General features: G+C 41.9%; 1 protein-coding gene across 2 annotated transcripts in view; it reads right to left on the bottom strand.

Annotated features, from left to right (window-relative positions):
- Positions 1 to 14819, bottom strand: part of LOC110491936 (adenylate cyclase type 6) — an 83250-nt gene extending 68431 nt beyond the window's left edge. Inside the window, exons 1-3 of one of the 2 annotated variants that reach the window (XM_036946822.1) lie at positions 14599 to 14819; positions 7040 to 7179; positions 5706 to 6651 (exon numbers count right to left, since the gene is read on the bottom strand). In XM_036946822.1, the coding sequence (XP_036802717.1) occupies positions 5706 to 6647 (942 nt within the window). In that variant the 5' untranslated portion in view covers positions 6648 to 6651; positions 7040 to 7179; positions 14599 to 14819. The remainder of the gene's footprint in view (positions 1 to 5705; positions 6652 to 7039; positions 7180 to 14598) is intronic. The other variant, XM_036946823.1, reaches the window with a different exon arrangement.
- Positions 14820 to 25545: the final 10726 nt, after the last annotated feature.

The raw sequence follows: 25545 nt of genomic DNA, 5'->3' as shown, positions 1-25545 counted from the left end.
TTAAATGGTACTGATCTAATGGACATGTCAATAACTTGTCATACCAAATAGTATCATAACTATAAATCGATATGTTTTGATAGACTCTGTGTAGAGCAGAAGCTACTGCTACTGGCAATTTGTCAAGAACTCTTTATCTGAAGTGTTTGCTTATGGACTGTTTATAAAGTAATGTCAACAATTTGACATGACTTGTTCATGTATTTATCAACATTAGTAAGTAAAGTTTAGCAAACTATGTAATAACGTTTATAGGCAGTTTATATGCAATAATCATTCATAATGCATAAATCTAGTAAGAAAAAAAGTTTGGGTCAATCTCTTCCTCTATTTTCAAGCAATGGATATTCAGTTCTGTTCCTTTGTCAAGTCCATTGGACTATCAGAATCCTCCCCAACGCCCCCATCCGCAAAATATTCCCCCACCCCTTACACAAAGCCACAATGGCATCCTTGTCTCAGTGAATTGAGGCTTGAATATGAATGCTACTGTATTATATTATCATGATATTCCTGCAAAACACAGCTAAACAGGCTCATTCAATCCAAATGACCTTCTACAAACTCCAAAGGAGCTTCTGATCGTCGCCCTGAAGCTGAAAACACACACGCACGCACATGCAGCTTCATTAAAAATAACATTTTAAGGCGGCCAACACTTCACTATCCCATCTACTTTTAGTAAGGCACCTTTGACACCACACCATGGGAGAATGGTGAAAGGAGTGTGGGTGAGTGTATGCGTGAAATATAGAGTCCGTACACAGTTTATCCTATATTAATGCAGAGGGAAGAAAAAGTAGGTTGCTTCAAGCCATGGATAGTCGTGGGTAGTGGGGCCTGATTGTAAAAGGATAAATAGGGGGCCCTGGCTGAGAAGGAAGAGGTGGAGTGATTTTGTATCTTTCTTCTCATGCCAAAAGTGTGTTCCCTGAAAAGCTCATTGAAGTTTAGCTACACTCCATCTAGCAAGAATTTGGATTGAGCAAGACTCCATGCATGGTCATGCATTGTTTTTTAAAAGTTAAACTTACAGTGTCAAGAAACAGTATGTGAACCCTTTGGAATGACATGGATATATGCATAAACTGGTCATCAAATTTGATCGGATCTTCATCTAAGTCACAACAATAGACAAGCATAGTGTGCTTAAACTAATAACACACAAATTATTGTATTTTTCTTGTCTATGTTGAATACATCATTTAAACATTCACAGTGTAGGTTGGAAGAAGTATGTGAACCTCTGGGTTAATTGGAGTCAGGTGTCACATTCTGACCTTAGTTCCTTTGTTTTGTCTTTTGTTTTAGTATGGTCAGGGCGTGAGTTGGGTGGGTTGTCTATGTTAGTTTGTCTATGATTTTCTATTTCTGTGTTTGGCCTGGTATGGTTCTCAATCAGTGGCAGCTGTCAATCGTTGTCCCTGATTGAGAACCATATTTAGGTAGCCTGTTTTCCATTGTGTTTTGTGGGTGGTTATTTTCTGTTTAGTGTTGTACCTTACAGGACTGTTCGTTGGTTGTTTATTGTTTTGTTTTCAGTGTTCATTAAAATATTTAAAATATGAACACTTACCACGCTGTACCTTGGTCCTCCTCTCCTTCCCCAGACGACAAGCGTTACATCAGGAGTCCAATCAATGAGACGAGATTGGAGATGTTGGTTAAGAGCATACCTTTCTTTTTTACTCACAAACTTTGAGTTTGCTATTCACAAGAAGCACTGCCTGATGTGCACCATGCCTCGAACAAAAGAGATCTCAGTAGACCTAAGATTAAGAGTGGTTGACTTGCATAAAGCTGGAAAGGGTTACAAAAGTATCTCTAAAAGCCTTGATGTTCATCAGTCCATGGTAAGACAAATTGTCTATAAATGGAGAAAGTTCAGCACTGTTGCTACTCTCCCTAGGAGTGGCCGTCCTGCAAAGATGACTGCAAGAGCACAGCGCAGAATGCTTAATGAGGTTAAGAAGAATCCTAGAGTGTCAGCTAAAGACTTACAGAAAACATGCTAACGTCTCTGTTGATGAGTCTACGATACGTAAAACACTAAACAAGAATGGTGTTCATGAGAGGACACCACGGAAGAAGCCACTGTTGTCCAGAAAAAACATTGCTGCACATCTGAAGTTTGCAAAAGTGCACCTGGATGTTCTGTGCTACTGTCAAAATATTCTGTGGACAGATGAAACTACAGTTGAGTTGTTTGGAAGGAACACACAACACTATGTGTGGAGAAAAAAGGCACAGCACACCAACATCAAAACCTTAACCCAACTGTAAAGTATGGTGGAGAGAGCATCATGGTTTGGGGCTGCTTTGCTGCCTCAGGGCCTGGACAGCTTGCTATCATCGACAGAAATATGAATTCCCAAGTTTACCAAGACATTTTGCAGGAGATTGTTTGGCTACCTGTCCGCCAATTGAAGCTCAACAGAAGTTGGATGATACAATAGGACAACAACCCAAAACACAGAAGTAAATCAACTGCAGAATGGCTTCATCAGAATAAAAATACACCTTCTGGAGTGGCCCAGTCAGAGTCCTGACTTCAACCTGATTGAGATGCTGTGGCCTGACCTCAAGACAGCAGTTCACACCAGGCATCACAGGAATATTGCTGAAACAGTTTTGTAAAGAGGAATGGTCCAAAATTCCTCCTGACCGTTGTGCAGGTGTGATCCGCAACTACAGAAAACATTTGGTTGAGGTTATATTGCTTCCAAAGGAGGGTCAAACAGTTATTAAATCCAAGGGTTCACATACTTTTCCCAACCTGCCCTATGAATGTTTACACGGTGTGTTCAATAAAGTTTGTGTGTTATTAGTTTAAGCAGACTATGTTTGTCTACTGTTGCAACTTAGATGAAGATCAGATCAAATTGTATGATGAATTTATGGAGAAATCCAGATACGAGTTCACATACTTATTCTTGCCACTGTAAATATTTTTTACGTATGCCAAGCCCTATTCTACATACCTGGTTTGTGGCGTAATTTTGGTCAAATGAGTTTAACACGGGATAACTGGTACCACGAAAATGTCTCACCTTTTAGCCAGGTAAATATCTATGGCACCGAATCCTTCAGAACTCCATCTATCCTGAATGAAGAGTCTGAGTCGCAAGTCGAGGACCAATGAAATCAGATTCCGGTCCCTATCGCAAAGATTGCGCCATCATCCCCTTCATTTAAATTAGAACGGACTAAATATTTGATCAATCAAATGTTTGTTTTTTGCGTGTTAGAAAACAGTAGTTATTAAAATACCTATCACATTACACATTCAGTAATGACAGAATGCAATTGAAACTTCAAGCACAGTAAAACCTTGTATATGACTTACTAAAATGATTCTAGTGATAGGAGTGGGGGGAAAAAAGGTGTTTGTGCATTGATAAGCACACCAAGGTCAGCATTAACGATAAGCAATAAAATAAAGATTACACTTCTAAAAGCCTATTTCACACCATAGCCTGCTGAATTTGCAAGATAAGTTTCATTTGGATTTTTGGCACAAATGAAAATGTGGCACTGTCTCGCCCGTGGATTGATGTTTCTCAATGAAGATGTCAGCGTTCGACTAGCCACGTGCGACATGCACGCGCAGTTAAAAGCTTGCTAGAGTTAGCAGCAGGCGGACAAGCAATATCCACAGTTACAGTGCCTTGCGAAAGTATTCGGCCCCCTTGAACTTTGCGACCTTTTGCCACATTTCAGGCTTCAAACATAAAGATATAAAACTGTATTTTTTTTGTGAAGAATCAACAACAAGTGGGACACAATCATGAAGTGGAACAACATTTATTGGATATTTCAAACTTTTTTAACAAATCAAAAACTGAAAAATTGGGCGTGCAAAATTATTCAGCCCCTTTACTTTCAGTGCAGCAAACTCTCTCCAGAAGTTCAGTGAGGATCTCTGAATGATCCAATGTTGACATAAATGACTAATGATGATAAATACAATCCACCTGTGTGTAATCAAGTCTCCGTATAAATGCACCTGCACTGTGATAGTCTCAGAGGTCCGTTAAAAGCGCAGAGAGCATCATGAAGAACAAGGAACACACCAGGCAGGTCCGAGATACTGTTGTGAAGAAGTTTAAAGCCGGATTTGGATACAAAAAGATTTCCCAAGCTTTAAACATCCCAAGGAGCACTGTGCAAGCGATAATATTGAAATGGAAGGAGTATTAGACCACTGCAAATCTACCAAGACCTGGCCGTCCCTCTAAACTTTCAGCTCATACAAGGAGAAGACTGATCAGAGATGCAGCCAAGAGGCCCATGATCACTCTGGATGAACTGCAGAGATCTACAGCTGAGGTGGGAGACTCTGTCCATAGGACAAAAATCAGTCGTATATTGCACAAATCTGTCCTTTATGGAAGAGTGGCAAGAAGAAAGCCATTTCTTAAAGATATCCATAAAAAGTGTTGTTTAAAGTTTGCCACAAGCCACCTGGGAGACACACCAAACATGTGGAAGAAGGTGCTCTGGTCAGATGAAACCAAAATTGAACTTTTTGGCAACAATGCAAAACGTTATGTTTGGCGTAAAAGCAACACAGCTGAACACACCATCCCCACTGTCAAACATGGTGGTGGCAGCATCATGGTTTGGGCCTGCTTTTCTTCAGCAGGGACAGGGAAGATGGTTAAAATTGATGGGAAGATGGATGGAGCCAAATACAGGACCATTCTGGAAGAAAACCTGATGGAGTCTGCAAAAGACCTGAGACTGGGACGGAGATTTGTCTTCCAACAAGACAATGATCCAAAACATAAAGCAAAATCTACAATGGAATGGTTCAAAAATAAACATATCCAGGTGTTAGAATGGCCAAGTCAAAGTCCAGACCTGAATCCAATCGAGAATCTGTGGAAAGAACTGAAAACTGCTGTTCACAAATCCTCTCCGTCCAACCTCACTGAGCTCGAGCAGTTTTGCAAGGAGGAATGGGAAAAAATGTCAGTCTCTCGATGTGCAAAACTGATAGAGACATACCCCAAGCGACTTACAGCTGTAATCGCAGCAAAAGGTGGCGCTACAAAGTATTAACTTAAGGGGGCTGAATAATTTTGCACGCCCAATTTTTCAGTTTTTGATTTGTTAAAAAAGTTTTAAATATCCAATACATGTCGTTCCACTTTATGATTGTGTCCCACTTGTTGTTGATTCTTCACAAAAAAATACAGTTTTATATCTTTATGTTTGAAGCCTGAAATGTGGCAAAAGGTCGCAAAGTTCAAGGGGGCCGAATACTTTCGCAAGGCACTGTATAATACAGTTGATGCCTGGGCAGGAATGTGAAGCTTACTGATGCAGGATAGCTCTAGAAAACTCTCAGTAGGTCTAGGTTGAATCATAGTATACCCCTCCAGTCTTCAAGCTATTCTCAATAAAGCAATGCACATTTTCAACCGATGCACAGACAAAGATGATTTTTGTCATCAAAATCATACAAAACCTGCTGAATAGAGTGTAAAGCCATGTAACGTCAACACTTTCCTACATTACTGTAAGTGTGCAAATGGCAAGTAAATTTCCCCATGACTCATAATAAAGTTAGACTGTGTATCAAGATGGCCACCAGCTGAATAAGATGAATTGCATTGTATTAAAAAGTGTTGATTGTATAATCCTACCCGTTTCCAAATAAAGTTGTATGGGATCATATCATGTTGACTGTAGAGCCCTACCTGTTTCCATAGGAAAACATCGTCCTGGTTGAGTTGCCATGCGGTGATGAGGTGTATGGTAGACAGTACCCCTCCACTCAGCACTGCAGCTCTCATCCTCACTGGCAACAGCGTATAGATTATGTATATAAAGAACACAGACCACCAGATCCCCTCAGAGGCGCTTCGGGGGGCAACCATCAACACCCCAAACACCTGGACCACCAGCAGCACCCCGATCACCAAGTAGCTGACAATCCACATGTAGTCCTGGTGGAAGCCGTTCCTGTTACACACCACCATCATGGACAGGAAGAGGGCCATGGCCACGGAGAGAACCGAGGCGTAGGCTACGTCGGGTGGAGCGTGGACACAGTGGAAGGCTAGCATGACGCCGCAGACTATGACAAGGACACCCATCAGCATAGTCAGAGAGCTCTGGTTGAGCCTGAAGAAGTAGCGCTGGTACAGACGTTCCAGTTTCGCCGACGTGAACTTCTTCGACTGGAACACTCGTACGACGCGCATCCAGCACTCCGCGGCTGTGAAGGCATTGCATGTTCCTCCGTCCTCCCCCGTTCCTTCCCCCAAATCCTCCTCCCCTGGACCTTTCCTCCCTGTCAGGTCTCCGTCATCAAACCCCAGATCCACGGCCTTCAACCCCAGGTCTCCCGCCGCCCCGGTCCGTTTCCCATAGTGGTCCTCTTGCCAGCCACAGCGCATCCCAAAGTTACCCCCTCCGCTGGGACCGGACCCCCCTCCTCCACGGTGGTAGTGCTGGGGGGTGGGAGGGGTGGGATCCAGGTCCTCAGCGTCCTGCAGGCAGCTCATGCAGCGGGGCTTGCAGAGAGATGACCCTGAGCAACCGTTCTTCCGCTTGTTGGACTTTCTGCCATTGCGCTCCCCCCACGCGGTCTTTCGTTCGTCCACTTTGACTACGAAGAAGCCTCGGACCCACGACATCCTACTGGGTGGGAGATAGCAGGGACAGATAGACAGGGTTAGACCAAGAAACCTCAGTACAAGGCCAGAGACAGACTGGGGTTGGCAAGTAAATTTGGGCCAGAGACAGACAGGACTACAATAACACACAGTTAGGGACGGACATAAAATAACACTGTTTTTTTTAATCATGGTTTCAATATGGTTGACATTGGATCAAATTATAAAGTAGAAACAAACACAGGGCTCAACTGTTTATCATTCAGTTAATTCCTAGCATCTTCATACACATCCATAGTACAGCTTCTGTAAAATCAGTAGATATACTTGACTCCGTAAAAGAGCATAAGCCCTCCTATGCTTCTTACAAAGTAAAAAGATTAATGCAAGGTCTGACAGTCCGGTCCCCTCACCTGTGTAGGCTTTGTGGTGTGTGCCAACGCTGCGATCCTCAGCCAGGCCACTCATTTATCCCACTGGTCCCAGATCAGATCACACAAGGACTGGACAAGGACACATTGGAGGAGTGTGTCTGCCTTGGAGTGGCCCACCACTGTCAAAGAATTACAGTGTCAAACACCACTCATTTATCACATTTAGGTCACAGGTCTCATCACAACACAGCGGGCTCAGACTGGTCAAACCGGTCAGGGAAAAATAGGATTCAGGAGGTGTGTATGTCTGCCTTGGAGCCGCTCACCACTGTCAAACAACCAATCACATTGTCTAACATGATTTCCTGAAACACAACATCCATTACTATGCAATTAAAATGAATTTACTAAACTACAATGTAACATGGTAATCCATGTTGTTATTAGTGTAATTACAACACAGGTATAAGAGCTACTTATTACGAAAGGGTTTTCAGTTGTATGTTGTTCAGTTGTTGACCGTAGCCTAAATGTGAGGATAGCGTGTGCAGCCAGACAATACAGAACTCAAACTCAAAATGTGGCCGTGTGTTTGTTCTAATCAACAACAGATGAGCTAAATTGTCAAAGTACATTTCCTCCCCCAGTCCCCAACCCTACGCTTTGGCAGTTTCACCCAGAGAGAGGGCCTTCAAATGTTCTTATGTTTTCTTTACTAATACTCAAGTGTGACTGCCCAGAGTGGGTGAAAACACACTTTGGTGATGAAATTTTACTTCCTTATGTTATAAAATACTTTTTTTTTTTACCAAGACAAACATGATTATTCCTGTTCTGAATCATTCAGTGGGGTTTTTCTCTAACACTTAATTAACATTATATTGCAAAAGTCAGACTTCGTAAACCTAATACATCCGTTTAAAAGCACTGAGCTCTGTTGACATCGTGGTGCAGGTTTCTCTGAACAACTTTTGAGGATTTCGCGTTGTCGTCTTCAAAGATGGCAAAAAAAGCTAAAGCATGACGAGCTTAATTAAATGTAAAAGGCCGACTTGAGTAAGACATTTACGCGTGTTAACCCTCCCAAGGCTTCTGGCCTAGAAGGCATCCCAAGTCGCATCCTCAGAGCATGCGCAGAGTGTTTACGGACATACTCAATCTCTCACTATCCCAATCTGTTGTTCCCACTTGCTTCAAGAAGTCCACCATTGTTCCTGTACCCAAGAAAGCGAAGGTAACTGAATTGAATGAATATTGTCCTGTAGCACTCATTTCTATAATCATGAAGTGCTGTGAGAGAATAGCTAAGGACTATATCACCTCCATTTTACCTGACACCCTAGACCCATTACAGTTTGCCTGGACAACAGGAATAGCTATGTGAGAATGCTCGAACTACAGCTCAGCCTTCAACACCATAGTGCCCTCCAAGCTCATCACTAAGCTCAGGGTCCTGGGTCTGAATCCCTCTCTGTGCAACTGGGTCATTGACATCCTGACTGGCCGACCCCAAGTGGTGAAAGTAGGCAACAACACTTCCCCACGCTAGTCCTCAACACGGGGGCACCACAGGGGTGCGTGCTCGGCCCCCTATAATACTCCCTGTTCAGCCATGACAGTGTGGACACGCACGTCTCCAACTCAATCATCAAGTTACTGACGACACAACAGTGGTAGGCTTGATTACCAACAACGATGAGACAGCTTACAGAGAGGAGGTGAGTGCCTTGGCAGAGTGGTGCCAGGACAATAAGCTCTCACTCAATGTGGACTACAGAAGACAGTAGAGAGAGCACACCCCCAACCACACCGACGGGGCCAGAGTGGAGAGGGTCAAAAGCTTGAAGTTCCTCAGCGTGCACATCACTGACTACCTGAAATGGTCCCTTCACACAGACAGTGTGGTGAAGGCGCAACAGCGCCTCTTCAACCTCAGGAGGCTGAAGAAATTAATCTTGGCCCCTAAGACCCTCACAAACTTGTACAGATGCATTATTGAGAGCATCCTGTTGAGCTGTATCACCGCCTGGTACGGCAGTTGCACCGTCCACAACAACAGGAATCTCCAGAGGGCGGTCATCCCATCGCATCATCAGGGGCACACCGCCTGCCCTCCAGGACAGCTACAGCACCCTGTATCACAGGAAGGCCAAAAAGAAAAAAGGACCCCCAGCCACCCAGAGACAGTACAGCTGCAGCAAAGCTGGGACTGAGAGACTGATAAACAGCTTCTATCTCCAGGCCATCAGACTGTTAAACAGTCACCACTAGCCGGCCTCCGCCCAGTACCTAAACCTCAGACACTGTCACTAGCCGGATACCACCTGGTACTCCTGCACCATAGAGTGGTCACTCTAATAATGTTTATACTGTTTTACCCACTTTATATGTATAAACTGTATTCTAGACATGGCTCATCCTATATAACTACAAGTATACACACTTTTGCAAATTGGATTTGTTCTGATATTTCTTAATTTCTTTCTTTTTACTTTTTGGATTAGGTGTGTTTTGTTTTGTATTGCTAAGGTATTACTGCACTGTTGGGAGTTAAAAAACACAAGCATTTCTCTGCACCTGTAAGAACATATGCAAATCTGTGTATGTGACCAATAAACTTTGATTTGATTTGTAATGAAAGCTTGGTATACGCTCAGTGCGCCATTGACATTTCACTGAGACACTTGTTTTTGTGAGAAATTGTTGAAAAATAACATGAATTTTTAAACATACTACGTCATGTCTCAAAATCGATATCCATCTTAGCTCTATATTGTTTTATGTCCCGCGGAGTCGAGAAAAGAGATGACGAGTTCAACGGGAAAGTGAGCCTGTCTGGTAGCCAGTAGCCTTAATTTTTCACAGAATTCAGCCTAGCTGACGCAATGCTACACATTTTTTACCACTTTTTTTCTCTGGCCTCCATTGATTTAGTCACTGTCACGTTCTGACCTTTATTTCCTTTGTTTTGTCTTTATTTAGTATGGTCAGGGCGTGAGTTGGGGTGGGCAGTCTATGTGTGTTTTTCTATGTTGGGGTTTTGAGTTCAGCCTAGTATGGTTCTCAATCAGAGGCAGGTGTCGTTAGTTGTCTCTGATTGAGAATCATACTTAGGTAGCCTGGGTTTCACTTTTGAGTTGTGGGTGTTTGTTTTCCGTGTGTGTGTTTGTTGCCACACGGTACTGTTTCGGTTTCGTTCGTTTCACGTTTATTGTTTTGTAGTGTTCAGTTTATGTCTTTAAATAAACGTTATGGATACTTACCATGCTGCGCATTGGTCCTCTGATCCTTCTCGCTACTCGGAAAGCCGTTACAGTCACCCAAATTCGGGCCACCCCACTAGGGTAAAAAAAAACTCCAGTAACTTATGAACTTATTAACGTATTACGATAGAGACATGAGGTAATTCGTTTTCATAGAGGATTATCTACTATTTTACCATTTGGTCAAAAGATGCGTTTTTTGTTTGGACACCTGATACAGATGTACTGTATGTATATTTCTGCATTTCAATATGGTTCCTTCCATTCCAAATAAACTTGGCCTATACAGTTATACTGCTGTATGGATTACGTGAACATTTATATCATGCCTTGTTTAGGTAGATAACAACAACTGGAAAACCCAGACAATTGTAAATTTGTATAATGTAACTCAACTCTCACCAGCTGATATTGGTATAATGCCTCCAACTAACTCCACTAGTCCCATAGACTTACAGAGACAGAGACACGAGAGAGAGAGAGAGAGTGAGAGAGAGAGAGAAGTTAGCTAGCTAGTTACATTATATCAATCCCCCCATAACATCAGGGCAGAGTTGGGTTTGCCCTATTAGACAACAAAGCTCCTATGAATGGGCAGTTAGCAGTCAGCAGCCATCACAGATGAAACACACACACATGCCGCACGCACACAGGGATGAAGTGCCCTCCAATCCAGATTAAATTGTACATGTTTCCTCTCCCCCATTAGCCCTGATGACTCACGGCCTGTGTCCCAAATGACACCCTATTCCCTATATAGTGCGCTACTTTTGATCAAGGGCCTAGGCTTGCTTCCGGCTGCATTCAGCACACGTCAAGGACATAGGTATATAACCTCCAAACTTAATAAAGACTAAATCTCTCAGTCAGGGAGAATCTGTAGAACAACAACATGGACGAAAAATAATACAGAGATGCAGTGTTTCTGCGTGCGTGTGCCTCGACATTAGCGCTTGTCGATGACAACAACAACAAATTTCAGACAAAATAATATATACTATACAAACAAAAGTATGTGGACACCCCTTCAAAATTAGTGGATTTGGCTATTTCAGCCACATCCGTTGCTGACAGGTGTATGAAATCGAGCACACAGCCATGTAATCTCCATATGGGTGAGGCGGCAGGTAGACTAGCGGTTAAAACGTTGGGCCAGTAACCGAAAGGATGCTGGATCGAATCCCAGAGCTGACAAGGTAAACATCTGTCTTTCTGCCCCTGAACAAGGCAGTTAACCCACTGCTCCCAGGTAGGCCGTCATTGTAAATATGAATATGTTCTTAACTAACTTGCCTGGTTACATTTTTTTTTTATAAAAAAAATTGGCAGTAGAATGGCCATACTTTCAACGACTTTAAGTGCTGTTATTGTGAATTAGAAACATCTAGGAGCAACAATGGCTCTGACGCAAAGTGGTAGGCCACACAAGCTCACAGAACAGGACCGCCAAGTGCTGAAGTGCGTAAAAATTGCCTGTCCTCAGTTGCAGCACTCACTACCGAGTACCAAACTATCTCTGAAAGCAACGTCAGCATAAGAACTGTTCGTTGGGAGCTTCATGAAATGGGTTTCCATGGCCAAGCAGCTGCACACAAGCCTAAGATCAACATGCGCAATGCCAAGCGTCGGCTGGAGTAATGGAAAGCTGGCACACATTGGACTCTGGGGCAGCGGAAACGCAGTCTCTGGAGTGAGGAATCACGCTTCATCATCATTTTAAAGTCACTATTGGTATAATTAATAACTTCACCATGCTCAAGGGGATTTTATTTTGTGTTATTTATCTTGCTTTGAAGTAGCCTACTTTAGCCAATTGTTCTCTGATTCATTGAATGAGGAAATTATTTTATAAAGACAAAAAAGTACTTGGTTGTAATTTTTGCTACATTTTATAGCCTATGAAGGGTAGCCAACCATCCTCCAGGACAGCCTTAAAGGGACAGTGTTGTATTTTTAGACAGGCTTGAATATGCAAAGAAGTCAATAGGCAGAGAGTAGCCTACATTTTTTGTCTGATTCTCTGTATGGTAATAGGCGTAATAATCATAATAATTTTTTTTTTTTTGTAAAGTGGTTCCTTGCATCATATGACTCACTTTTAAGTCACCTTTTTGGCCCATAGCGTAACATACCTTTTTTGGGGGGACAAGTGACTTGGCAAAAAAGTTCATGTCAAACCCTGGTGTGTGTGTGTGTGTGTGTGTGTGTGTGTGTGTGTGGGCGGGGGGGATTGTGGCAAATGTACATTTATCGACATTGACAAATAAATCTATTATATCATATTTGAATCTATTAAAATCTACAGTACATGCCTGGCATGCCTTTTTTTCTATTCAAGAGCAGTAGCTATTTATAGAAGTTGCTTCATAAAATAAACCTTTGGAACTAACTGAGGGGCTGGCAAACAGAGAATCCTGTTCTGTGGTTTGTTATTTCAAATACAGTTAGTTCAAATCTGTACTACCATTCTGCCAATACACAACATAGTCTTCTGTCTGACATCAGTAGCCTAGGTTGTATTCAGTGTATTATTTAAAAATGTAATTTCCAAAACATGTAGCCTACCTTTGCTTATTTTATCATTAACATTTCACCTATAATAAGTGGTTTCTCTTTTTATTTTCCTTTCCCCCTATAACCATACCACAATATCTCTCCATTAATGTCAAAGCAGGTTTAAGGACAAATATTAACATTGAGTTGATGATTGGAACGTCGGATACTCTATTTTAAATACAAATATTAAAACAGAAAATAGCACGATATGCAAATGACATATATAGGCATCTGATCTATGCACTAATAGATTATTCAATGCTCCTCTAGGTCAGACTGGTAATCAAGCATGTATTCACCTCTGGTGCATTCACCGCCGTACAGACACACAGCACGAGCACACAGCAGCATGCAGCGGTTATGTAACAGAAACAGAACAGCGCATGCATGCATTTACAGCAGCATCCGCTCGAGATATCATAAAATAAATAAAAAATACGTATTTATATTCTTACTGACTCGGGTTAAACCGGGAAAACAGTTGTCAACGTTGTAAATTAATATATATAGGGTATATATTGAGTTTGAATGTATATTATCTATATGCAAGACTAAAGACCACATCATTCTCAGGATGTTTGCGATAAATAGGCCTCTATGATATGTGACATGCAATCAACTATCTGCATATAGCCTATTTGGTTGCAAGAAGGCCAGCCCGAACACACTGATTACATCGGAAGCACCGTGTGTAAGTGTAGCCTGTTAACCAGCCTTTACCCTGCCAGAATGCTGACTTTTCGTTGCAGTAACGGCAAGTATCCTATACTTCTCAAACATTGCTTAGGCCTATATAACGAGGTGTCTGTTTCCTTGCACCGACACGTTTGTTATCTATTTAAGACCCTATATATAGCCTTACCATTCGATGCCAGAATTTAGGTCAGAAGTAACGTTAACGTTAATCATTTAAAATCTCTCTACCAACTTCTTAGATCAACTCTAGACAAGTAGTATAGCAGGGTTTCCCAACTGGCGGCCTGAGCAAAATAACTATATATATATATTTTTTTTTTTTTTAAACAATTTTCATTGTTGTACATCATACTTTAAAAAACACCAGAAAATCAGCTCCAAGTCATTTTAATTTATGAAATCTGTTCCCAATTATTCCCACGCATTATAGAGAGACACCTGATCGTATACAAATGTAAGCAAGGTTTGACATTTTGATGTTTTAGCCAAATACATGTTTATGCTTCTTGAGGTCAATTTGCAGTCTACAAATTATTTATAATTATGTACTGGACCCCCGACCACCCACTCAAGAATATCTAGTTAATGATCCCTGGCCTACAGTATTGGCAAAGTCATGATACCGTAATGCACCTTCAAGCATATTTTTATGGTGAGAGAACATGATACATGTCCTAAACCGGGTTCTTCTTGGTAAGTCCCTTCTTGTAAATGCACCTAGAATGTCTCCTTATTTAGTAAAGGCCTCAACAAATGTATGAAGCTTACACATAGCCTATAGGCTTGTTATTAGCTACATGGTCGATAGTGCCAAGTAAAACAGTACAAATACAGAGCAAATACATTGCAAATACCTGCATAACATAACATGCCACCTTGAGACTAGGCTACAGGCTACTGCAACACTTTGCCATAAGAGGCCGACTCTCAACATTGCAACCTAGGATGTTCTGTTGACATTTTGTAGCACTACTGTTTTCTATAACTACACTGATAATAGTCGACTTGCTACTATTGTAGCGTTGTTGTAGCCTACAAAACAGTTGGTCAGAAGCCTAGGATAGCGGGAGAGCTTGTACTTACCACATTGACTGACACCCTTGTACGAATAGCGCGCAATATGGATTACTTTTCTCCCTCTGTGTTGGTAGACATACTCCGCTGTCTTCTCGTTTCAGATGCAAACGTTTATCAATCGACGTCTGTAGGCGACAATCGAAGGGAACGGCTACAAATGAACAAATCTCTCGTTCGCGCTTTGCTCTTCTCAACGCTCTCTCACCCTCATACATTCTCATTAACTCAGTATGCCCCCTAGAGGTAGCTCCAGTGTGTGTGTGTGTGTGTGTAGGGAAGTACTTCTCATGAACTAATAATAGGACAACAAATGGCAACACAAATACAGTGGTGAAAAAAGTACCCAATTGTCATACTTGGGAAATCAAAGAGACCATAATATAAAATAAAAGTGAAAGTCACCCAGTAAAATACTACTTAAATATACTTAAGTATCAAAAGTACATGTCATTTCTAAAATATACTTAAGTAGGCCTATCAAAAGTAAGTAAAGGTATAAATAATTTCAAATACCTTATATTAAGCAAACCAAGCATAATTTATTTTTGTTATTATTTTGTTAATCGATTTTTTACAGATAGCCAGGGGCATGCTCCAACACTCAGACATAATTTACAAACATGTGTTTAGTGAGTCCGCTAGATCAGAGGCAGTAGGGATGACCAGGGATGTTCTCTTGATAAGTGTGTGAATTAGACAATTTTCCTGTCCTGAAAAACATTCCAAATGTAACGAGTACTTTTGGGTGTCAGGGAAAATGTGTGGAGTAAAATGTACATCATTTTCTTTCGGAATGTAGTGAAGTAAAAGTACACGTTTTCAAAAATATTAATAGTTAAGTACAGATACCCCAAAAAACTACTTAAGTAGTACTTTCAAGTATTTTTTACTTGATTACTTTACACCACTGCACAAATATGAGTGCTATTTTGGAGTGGGACAAGCAATGAAGAATGTGATGGAGATTGAACTACTAAACTACTAAAAAGATCAGTAAAAGTTAGTTAGGCCTACAAACCCTTGTTTACACTTTGCGCTAACATGTTTTTTAATGATCTGATCAATATGATCCAATCAAAAGCTGCACATTGTATTAAAATGTGTTTCTTATTCGTTCACTCTGTCCGCATTGTGAACAAGTTAGCTGGGGCCTGCCTCTACGCAAAATATTTGACAGATATTCTTTCAAAATAATATTTATTTAAAGACAATTTGATGCCATGAGTCAATGGTACTACCTGTCAATGATTTTAGAGGCACAAGCATTTCTCCTGTTTCTGTAGCATGAGGCAGTTTGATGTACAAGTACACCCACCAGACAGGACATTAGTCTACTGCAGGGCCTTATCCCCAAACAATGGCCTTAATGCTGAGTGCCAAGCAGTGATGCACCTCGTCCCATTTTTACAGTCTTTGGTTCCAATCTCAGGGCAGACACTCTAACCACGAGGCCACTGAGTTGGTTATATATGGGCACAATCAGAATGTGGACAAGATCAGGACAAAGGGGGCTCAAGAGAGTGACAATATAGACTGCAGCTAGCCAAGATGTACTGTTAAGGGCTGCAGGCTAGCCTACTACGTTAATGTCCAAAGCATATCACCTACAGGTAACTGACAAAATAAAGGAAACACTTAAGTAAATGAGGGATACAAAGTATACTGAACAAAAATATAAATGCAACATGTAAGGTGTTGGTCCCATGTTTCATGAGCTGAAATAAAAGATCCCAGAAATTTCCCATACGCACAAAAAACGTATTTCTTGCCAGTTTTGTGCACATATTTGTTTACATCCCTGTTAGTGAGCATTTCTCCTTTGCCAAGATAATACATCCACTTGACAGGTGTGGCATATTAAGAAGATGATTAACAGCATGCTCATTACACAGGTCTACCTTTTGCCGGAAGCTCTGGACTGGGAACCGTCGCCGGAAGCTCTGGACTGGGAACTGTCGCCGGAAGCTCTGGACTGGGAACCGTCGCCGGAAGCTCTGGACTGGGAACCGTCGCCGGAAGCTCTGGACTGGGAACCGTCGCCGGAAGCTCTGGACTGGGAACCGTCGCCGGAAGCTCTGGACTGGGAACCGTCGCCGGAAGCTCTGGACTGGGAACTGTCGCCGGAAGCTCTGGACTGGGAACTGTCGCCGGAAGCTCTGGACTGGGGATCGTCGCAGGAAGCCTGGTGCGTGGGGCCGGCACTGGTGGTAGTGGACTGGTGACACGCACCTCAGGGCGAGCGTGAGGAGCAGGCACAGGACGCACTGGACTGGGAAGGCGCACTGGAGGCCTAGTGCGTGGAGCCGGGACAGGTGGCGCCAGACTGGTAACACGCACTTCAGGGCGAGTGCGGGGAGCAGGCACAGGACGTACCTGACTGGGAAAGCGCACTTGAAGGAGAGTGCGAGGAACAGGCACAGGACGCACCGGACTGAAGAGGCGCACTTGTTGCCAGAAACGTGGAACCGGCACAGGTTGCACCAGACTGCTAACCGGATCCTCTGGTCGGATGTTGAGCAGAACACACTTCACAACATCTCTCTCATCTCACTCTCTCCCAACTTCGCCATTGCCTCCCTGACAGTCTCTGGTTCCTTCCTCTGCTCAGTCGCCAGCTCCATGTGCCAAAAAAAACTTGGGGTTGTCCTTGGGCTTTCTGTAGCCGCGAACCCTGTCGTCGTTGCTGTCCTCCATTATCTCCTTTAGTCTGTCGCCAAGGAAGGGTTTCGAATCTCCCCATCACTTCTTCCCATGTCCAGAAATCCTTCACCTGGTGAACACGCTGCTTGGTCCTGGTTTGATGGGATATTCTGTCACGTACGTTCGTAGAAACGGACCAAAGCGCAGCGGATGTTGAGTTCCACATGATTTATTAGAAAGTGAAACTTAGCAAAAACAAATAAACAGACGTCTCAAGTTTTGAGGGAGCGTGCAATTGGCATGCTGACTGTAGGTATGTCCACCAGAGCTGTTGCCAGGGAATTCAGTGTTAATTTATCTACCATAAGCCACCTCCAACGTCGTTTTAGAGAATTTGTTAGTACGTCAAACTGACCTCACAACCGCAGACCGCGTGCAAACACGCCAGCCCAGGACCTCCACACCCGGCTTCTTCACCTGAGGGATCCCAGACAGCTGATGGAACTGAGGAGTATTTCTGTCTGCAATAAAGCCCTTTTGTGGGGAAAAACTGGGTCTGGCTCCCCAGTGGGTGGACCTATGCCCTCCCAGGCCCACCCATGGCTGCGCCCCTGCCCAGTCATGTGAAATCCATAGATTAGGGCCTAATTAATTAATTAAAATGGACTGATTTCCTCATATTAAATTAAATCCTTGAAATTGTTGCATGTTGTGTTTATATTTTCGTTCAGTGTATATTGAAAGCAGGTGCTTCCACACAGGTGTGGTTCTTGAGTTAATTAAGTAATTAACATCCCATCATGCTTAGGGTCGTGGATAAAAATGCCCAGTTGCTCATTATTTTGGCTACCATGGCTAGAAGAAGAGATCTGTGACTTTGAAAGAAGGTCTCAAATGATCATAGGGGGTTTAAAGGGTGTGTGTGTGTTAGTGATGCACGGGTCAACTGTTTGTTCACCCACACCCGCCCGCAATTGCCTGCTCCCAACCCTAGCCTGCAAATAGGCTGATAGGAAATGCGCTGTACAGTCAGAGACAGCGGAACAATTTTTTTGACAGGTGGTGAGGGATTTCGTTTTTTACATATAATTTAGATATGTTTCTGCATTATAATTTCCTACATTTTGGTAAGCTATTTGTTAGACAACGTGTCTATAATTAGATACATGCGGCTTATCTTCTGTCATTACTGCCCTAGAAGACTAAATAAACCCTTGCTCACCAGAATAATGTCATAAATCGATGAATCCTTCAATCTATTTGACATCAGTGATGTTTTCTCTTTCATCGGTGCTTCTCTCACGCAGCAGATGTTTAGGGACCGGACAAAAGGCTATGAAAATATAGAAACGGAAAGACGGAAAAATATAGAACGGAAAGATCAGAGCAGCATTTCCAAATTACATCAGTTTGACCGGTTTAAGATGGAAATTAGAAGCAGTGAAAATGACCCAACATGTTCCCAGTTATCATTGAGCACTCGGGAGGTGAGCGTCCCTCCAGAGTGGTCGAGCACTCAGGAGGTGGGCGTCCCTCCAGAGTGGTCGAGCACCTTTGAAAAAGATTTGTGGAAAAGTAGTGTAAATTATTATGTGTGTGCAAAATATATCAGATATCGAGGGCCAGTCCTGGTCACCTGGATCCACTGGTGATGACAAAAATCAAATCCAGTCAAATCAAATTTTGTTTTCATGTACTTGCAGGCTTCTCACACAGTGCAATGGCGACAAAAGCAACTTAGGAAAGTAATCAAATTAGTGACATTGTAAATATATAACATTTGAATAAACATACTAAATAAACCAAATCAAGTACAAGAGGCATGCGGATAAAAGAAAATAAGATATAATTGAAAATAAGATTTTAGAAAAGCAGCCTACAGATGTAGGATCTTAATTTGAACCAGTTTGCTACGGCAGGAAAATAATCATGCAGCAACAGGAATTGTGAATTATTATGTCGATTATAATGAATATACATTTTTGTAGGGGTTGATATATGTTTAAGGGCAAATCAAGTCTGAAATTTCTAAGTGAAAATTACAAACTTTAGAAGCCTTTTTTAAAATTATACTACAAGTTTTAATTTCCTGCTGTGCAGGAAAATTGCATTGGTCCGGTAGACAAAAGTGATTTCATTGTGTACAGAAAATTAATAAATGCTAAGTGTGTGGTCGGTCGGGTGCAGTAACCAGCCCAGGGTTCAGCTGTTGGAACAATGTGGTTTAGGAGGCTGGCTTTGAGACAGGTAGAGGGAGACTTGATGTTGACCCTTCACAATCGGAGGCCCCGTTCAGGGTGACCTGAATCTGGAGCCCTTCATCAGTGGCATCCTGGGTTGCAGGGTTCTTTCCAATGGCTCCTATACACAAACAAAAAACACTGAGTTACATTTGAATCGCACATGGTCTTACACATTACTGGCACAAACCTAAGCTACAAAATGCAAGAAAGGTATTATAAATGACACACTTGTCGTGTCTTTGGCTATGCCGGATTAACTGATATGACATGCTATTCTATAAAATCCTCTCTCTGTAATTAATATTCCCTGTTTGCGCCAATCATGTAAATGTAATTAACTAGAAAGTCGGGGCACCATGAAATAATATTTATAGAGCAGTTATCTTCCGAATAAATTCTTAAAGACCTAGTAATATTTTACATCAATAGCAGTCAATATTAATTGTCACCTTATTTCAGTCTCATCTGAAAGTTGTAAATTCTTGGTTATCTTCACGAACCCTGGCTAACAAGTTGAATCAGAAATACAAAATTGGGTTTAATCATTTATTTACTAAATACCTAACTAATCACACGGAATTACATGTACACAGAATGAATCATACCTTGATTACAAATTATGTCAAAGGAAACCGTCCCTAGCGGACAGAACAGATATGACAGCTTGTTACCCAAAGGAAAGGGGGTTTGGGTTTGAGTGAAAGAAGACTGAAGAACAAAGGGGATAAGCTGTGCTATCGTAAATACAATATCCTATGCATTCTAAATTACCGCCCATTTGGAAAAGGAAAATGGAAAAAATATTTACTCTAAGCTGCGCAACAAGAGGTTGGTGGTAGATGGAAGGCTGTGTTGCCCAACAGAGTCCTTTGTGTCTCTGGTGGTGAACGGGATACGTTGTAGTGTTGTCGTTGGGTGGTAGACGGGATACTCTGTCTGTTCTTTCCTAGGCCACGTTTGCAGCTGCTGTTGCTAACTCAACGGCTAGGAGGTATCACTTCTTTAGTGAATAAGAGTTCAAAGTTCATACCATTTGCAAACAAAGCTCACACTGAGGTTGGCTTCGTTCTGTAGTTATTACCTGAACCATTCTGACATTGGATCGTCATCCTAATGTACCCGGACCAGAAGGTTACATTTTCGTCAAGGCTTTAGATAGCTAATTAGAGGTGGTCGCTGGAAATATGGCTGTGTGGGAATCGTGTTGAAAAGGTGTGTAGTAATTTTACCTTTCGTATTTAGAAAATAATTTTCTCGATGAGATGTTCCAAAGGTTTCCAAAACAGTATCGCAAGCAAGGATTCTTAAAGTGTAGACAGAGCGTCGGGACTGTTGTACACATTTGCTGTGCTGCCGTCAGCGCTTCAACTGAGAACGAACAAGAACTAGACGGCATCTAGTTTCTAAACTCGTTAATTCTCCCACTCATAGACAAAAACATTTGTACCTGAATATGACTTGTGTAATAGAGCTGGGAGCGATATGGACCAAAAGTGAAATGTAAAAAACCTATAAATACAATGTATTTGTTCATTTTTTGTAATGCACAGATACATTACATAAGTGGCAGGGCGCTAGACAATTTTTCCCCCAGTTCCAAGTAAGAAAACTGAAATGGTGACCTATGAACCCCTGGAGTCGAAGTCCGCGCCCCCGTGCGGAAATCTAATTAGTATAATACAAAATTTAAATCAAAATCTGTCGGTTTGAAGTGCGACTGAACAAATAGAACAACTTCTCCTTTTAAAAATGGCCTATGTGGCATCAATATGAGTCAGAAACATTTACTCTGGTGTCAAAATTGACTACAAAGTGTAAATAGGATAATTTGGTTATAAAGTCAGTTGTCCATTTGCAAGATAATTAGAAACAAATTGTATGTCACAGAATGAAGGGTACCATAACAGTTTTCCTTGGGTTGAGTATACTTCAATCCTGATCGGTCACGCCCTGACCTTAGTATTCTTTGTTTTCTTTATTGTTTTGGTTAGGTCAGGGTGTGACATGGGTGATATGTGTTTTTGTACTGTCTAGGGTTTTTTGTAGGTTTATGGGGTCGTTTACTATCTAGGTGTTTATGTATGTCTATAGTTGCCTAGATTGGTTCTCAATTAGAGGCAGCTGTTTATCGTTGTGTCTAATTGGGAACCGTATTTAGGCAGCCATCTTCTTTGGGTATTTTGTGGGTTATTATCTATGTCTAGTTGCCTGTGTCTGCACTAGTATTATTATAGCTTCACGTTTGGTTTGTTGTTTTGTATAGTTAGGTGTTCTTCGTCTTCATTAAAAGGATGTATTCATCTTACGCTGCACCTTGGTCTCCTCCGTACAACGAACGTGACATGATCATAATGCCCATGGTCAATTTGGTTTGACATTCGATAACCCTATGGGGCTAGTTAGGGGCCATCAGTAAATTACACAATGTACATGAGACAATATTTTGTAAATGCCAATAGCTCCAAATTTCAAATGAACTATAAATTGAAATTCAGATACAAATATTGAAAACATTTAACGAGACAAATCGTGTGCAACATGAAAATATTGTCACATTTACATTGTGTAATTTATTGACGTCCCTAACTAGCCCCACAGATGGGCTATCCAAGGGCTATCCAAAGTCAAACCAACTTAGCCACGGGCCGGCTGAAGTTAATTTGCGAAAGATGTTGGCTAGCTTTCTAGTTAGTCCAGGCTACTTCCAGACACAAAACCTGGTTAGACTGTTTCAAGTTATCTAGAAAGCTGAGTGGCTGTAACTGTGTACTGTTTTAGCAGAGTGAAAGTACAAACGCTTCCCACTTTCGAACACACACACGAGATAACCACATCAAAGCATGCATCCGAGACCCAAATCTCATTCTCAGTTTCATTTCCTAATTAGGAGTATTGAAACCAAGGCTAAATCAGGAAGTTCAGCCCCCTTAAAGCTAGAAACTTTTTTGCATGGGGTGCATCTCAATACACTGCATCCGCCGATGTCAGGAGACCAGGAGACATCCTGAAAATCTGTCTTCCCATGAAAACGTATGAAGAGTCTGAACAGTTTGGGCTTGAAACTACTTTGACCCCGCTATGGAAAGCTAACTCACACAAACATGTACATGTTGGTTGTTTTGCTCTACGAAGCCCACAAGCTTCACAAGACTCATCTGAACGTAACCTGGCACCGGGCCGAAAAATGTATGGAAGTGAATAGGGCGTTACCACTTCAAAGGTATATGGGTCATTCCAAGGAAAACATATATCCTTTTAGATACAAACATGTTTGGCTTAAGTTTACACATTCCTGACTCAATGCAATTCATAGGAAACACACATCATTGTTACTATCTTAAATTTAGGGAATACAATTGCAATGTAAAAGGTATTTCTGAGACGCGCGCAAATACGTACATGTCAGTTGTTTTGCACTATGATGCCCACAAGCTTCACAAGACTGGTCTGAAGGTAACTAGAGGTCGACCGATTATGATTTTTCAACACCGATACCGATTGTTGGAGTGCCAAAATAGCCGATATCGATTAATCTGCCGATTTTTAAAAAACAACATTTATTTGTAATAATGACAATTACAACAATACTGAATGAACACTTATTTTAACTTAATATAAGACATCAATAAAATCAATTTAGCCTCAAGTAAATAATGAAACATGTTCAATTTGATTTAAATAATGCAAAAACAAAGTGTTGGAGAAGAAAGTAAAAGTGCAATATGTGCAATGTAAGAAAGCTAACGTTTCAGTTCCTTGCTCAGAACATGAGAACATATGAAAGCTGGTGGTTCCTTTTAACATGAGTCTTCAATATTCCCAGGTAAGAAGTTTCAGGTTGTAGTTATTATAGGAATTATAGGACTATTTCCCTCTATACCATTTGTATTTCATTAACCTTTGACTATTGGATGTTCTTATAGGCACTTTAGTATTGCCAGTGTAAAGGTATAGCTTCCGTCCCTCTCCTCGTTCCTCCCTGGGCTCGACCCAGCAACACAACGACAACAGCCACCCTTGAAGCAGCGTTACCCATGCAGAGCAAGGAGAACAACTACCAGAAGGCTCAGAGCGAGTGACGTTTGAAATGCTATTAGCACGCGCTAACTAGCTAGCCATTTCACTTCGGTCACACCAGCCTCATCTTGGGAGTTGATAGGCTTGAAGTCATAAACAGCGCAATGCTTGATGCACAAGAGCTGCTGTCAAAACGCACGAAAGGGCTGTTTGAATGAATGTTTACGCGACTGCTTCTGTCTACCACCGCTCAGTCAGATACTTAGATACTTGTATGCTTGTATGCTCAGTCAGATTATATGCAACTCAGGACACGCTAGATAATATCTAGTAATATCATCAACCATGTGTAGTTAACTAGTGATTATGATTGATTGTTTTTTATAAGATAAGTTTAATGCTAGCTAGCAACTTACCTTGGCTTACTGCATTCGCGTAAAAGGCAGTCTCCTTGTGGAGTGCAACGAGAGAGAGGCAGGTCGTTATTGCGTTGGACTAGTTAACTGTAAGGTTGCAAGATTGGATCCCCCGAGCTGACAAGGTGAAAATCTGTCGTTCTGCCCCTGAACAAGGGCCGTCATTGAAAATAAGAATGTGTTCGTAACTGACTTGCCTAGTTAAATAAAATATATAAAAATATATATATTAAAAAAAATACAGATTTCCGATTGTTATGAAAACTTGAAATCGGCCCTAATTTATCGGCCATTCCGATTAATCAGTCGACCTTTAAAAGGTAACCCAGTACCGGACTAATAAAGACAGTGCATTAGGAAAGTTTTCAGACCCATTCACTTTTTCCTCATTTTGTTACATTACATCCTTATTCTAAAATGGATTACATTGTTTTGTTCCCTCGTCAATCTACACACAATACCCCATAATGACAAAGCAAAAACAGGTTTTCAGAAATTGTAGCAAATTTATAAAAGAAAAAAACCCTGAAATATCACATTTACATAATTATTCAGACCCTTTACTCAGTACTTTGTTGAAAAACTTTTGGCAGTGATTACAGCCTTGAGTCTTCTTGGGTATGACGCTACAAGCTTGGCACACCTGTATTTGGAGAGTTTCTCCCATTCTTCTCTGCAAATTCTCTCAAGCTCTGTCCTGTTGGATGGGGAGCGTCGCTGTACAGCTATTTTCAGGTCTCTCCAGAGATGTTCGATCAGGTTCAAGTCCGGGCTCTGGCTGGGCTTCTCAAGGACATTCAGAGACTTGTCCCGAAACCACTCATGCATTGTCTTGGCTGTGTGCTTCGGGTGGTTATCCTGTTGAAGGTGAACCTTCGCCCCAGTCTGAGGTCCTGTGCTCTCTGGAGAAGGTTTCCATCAAGGATCTCTCTGTACTCTTCTCTGTTCATCTTTGCCTCGATCCTGACTAGATTCCCAGCCCCTGCCGCTGAAAAACATCCCCTCAGCATGATGCTGCCACCACCATGCTTCACCGTAGGGCTGGTGCAAGGTTTAATCCAGACGTGATGCTTGGCATTCAGGCCAAAGAGTGAGAATCTTGTTTCTCATGGTCTGAGAGTCTTTGGTGCCTATAGGCGAACTCCAAGCGAGCTGTCATGTGCCTTTTACTGAGGAGTGGCTTCCGTCTGGCCACTACCATAAAGGCCTGTTTGGTGGAGTGCTGCAGAGATGGTTGTCCTTCTGGAATGTTCTGCCATCTCCACAGAACTCCAGAGCTCTGTCAGAGTGACCATTGGGATCTTGGTCACCTCCCTGACCAAGGCCCTTCTCCCCCGATTGCTCAGTTTGGCTGGACGGCCAGCTCTAGTAAGAGTCTTGGTGGTTCCAAACTTCTTCCATTTAAGAATGATGGAGGCCACTGTGTTCTTGCTGACCTTCAATGCTGCAGACATTTTTTGGAACCCTTCCCCAGATCTGTGCCTTGACACAATCCTGTCTCGGAGCTCTACGGACAATTCCTTCGACATCATGGCTTGGTTTCCATTGTGGGACCTTATATATAGGTGTGTGCCTTTCCAAATCATGTCCAATCAATTGAATTTACCACAGGTGGACTCTAATCAAGATGTAGAAAC

The sequence above is a fragment of the Oncorhynchus mykiss genome, chromosome 16 (genome assembly GCF_013265735.2).
Source record: "Oncorhynchus mykiss isolate Arlee chromosome 16, USDA_OmykA_1.1, whole genome shotgun sequence".
Taxonomy (NCBI): Eukaryota; Metazoa; Chordata; class Actinopteri; order Salmoniformes; family Salmonidae; genus Oncorhynchus; species Oncorhynchus mykiss.
The sequence above is the reverse complement of the archived record's forward strand: the minus strand, read 5'-3'. Positions and strand labels throughout refer to the sequence as shown.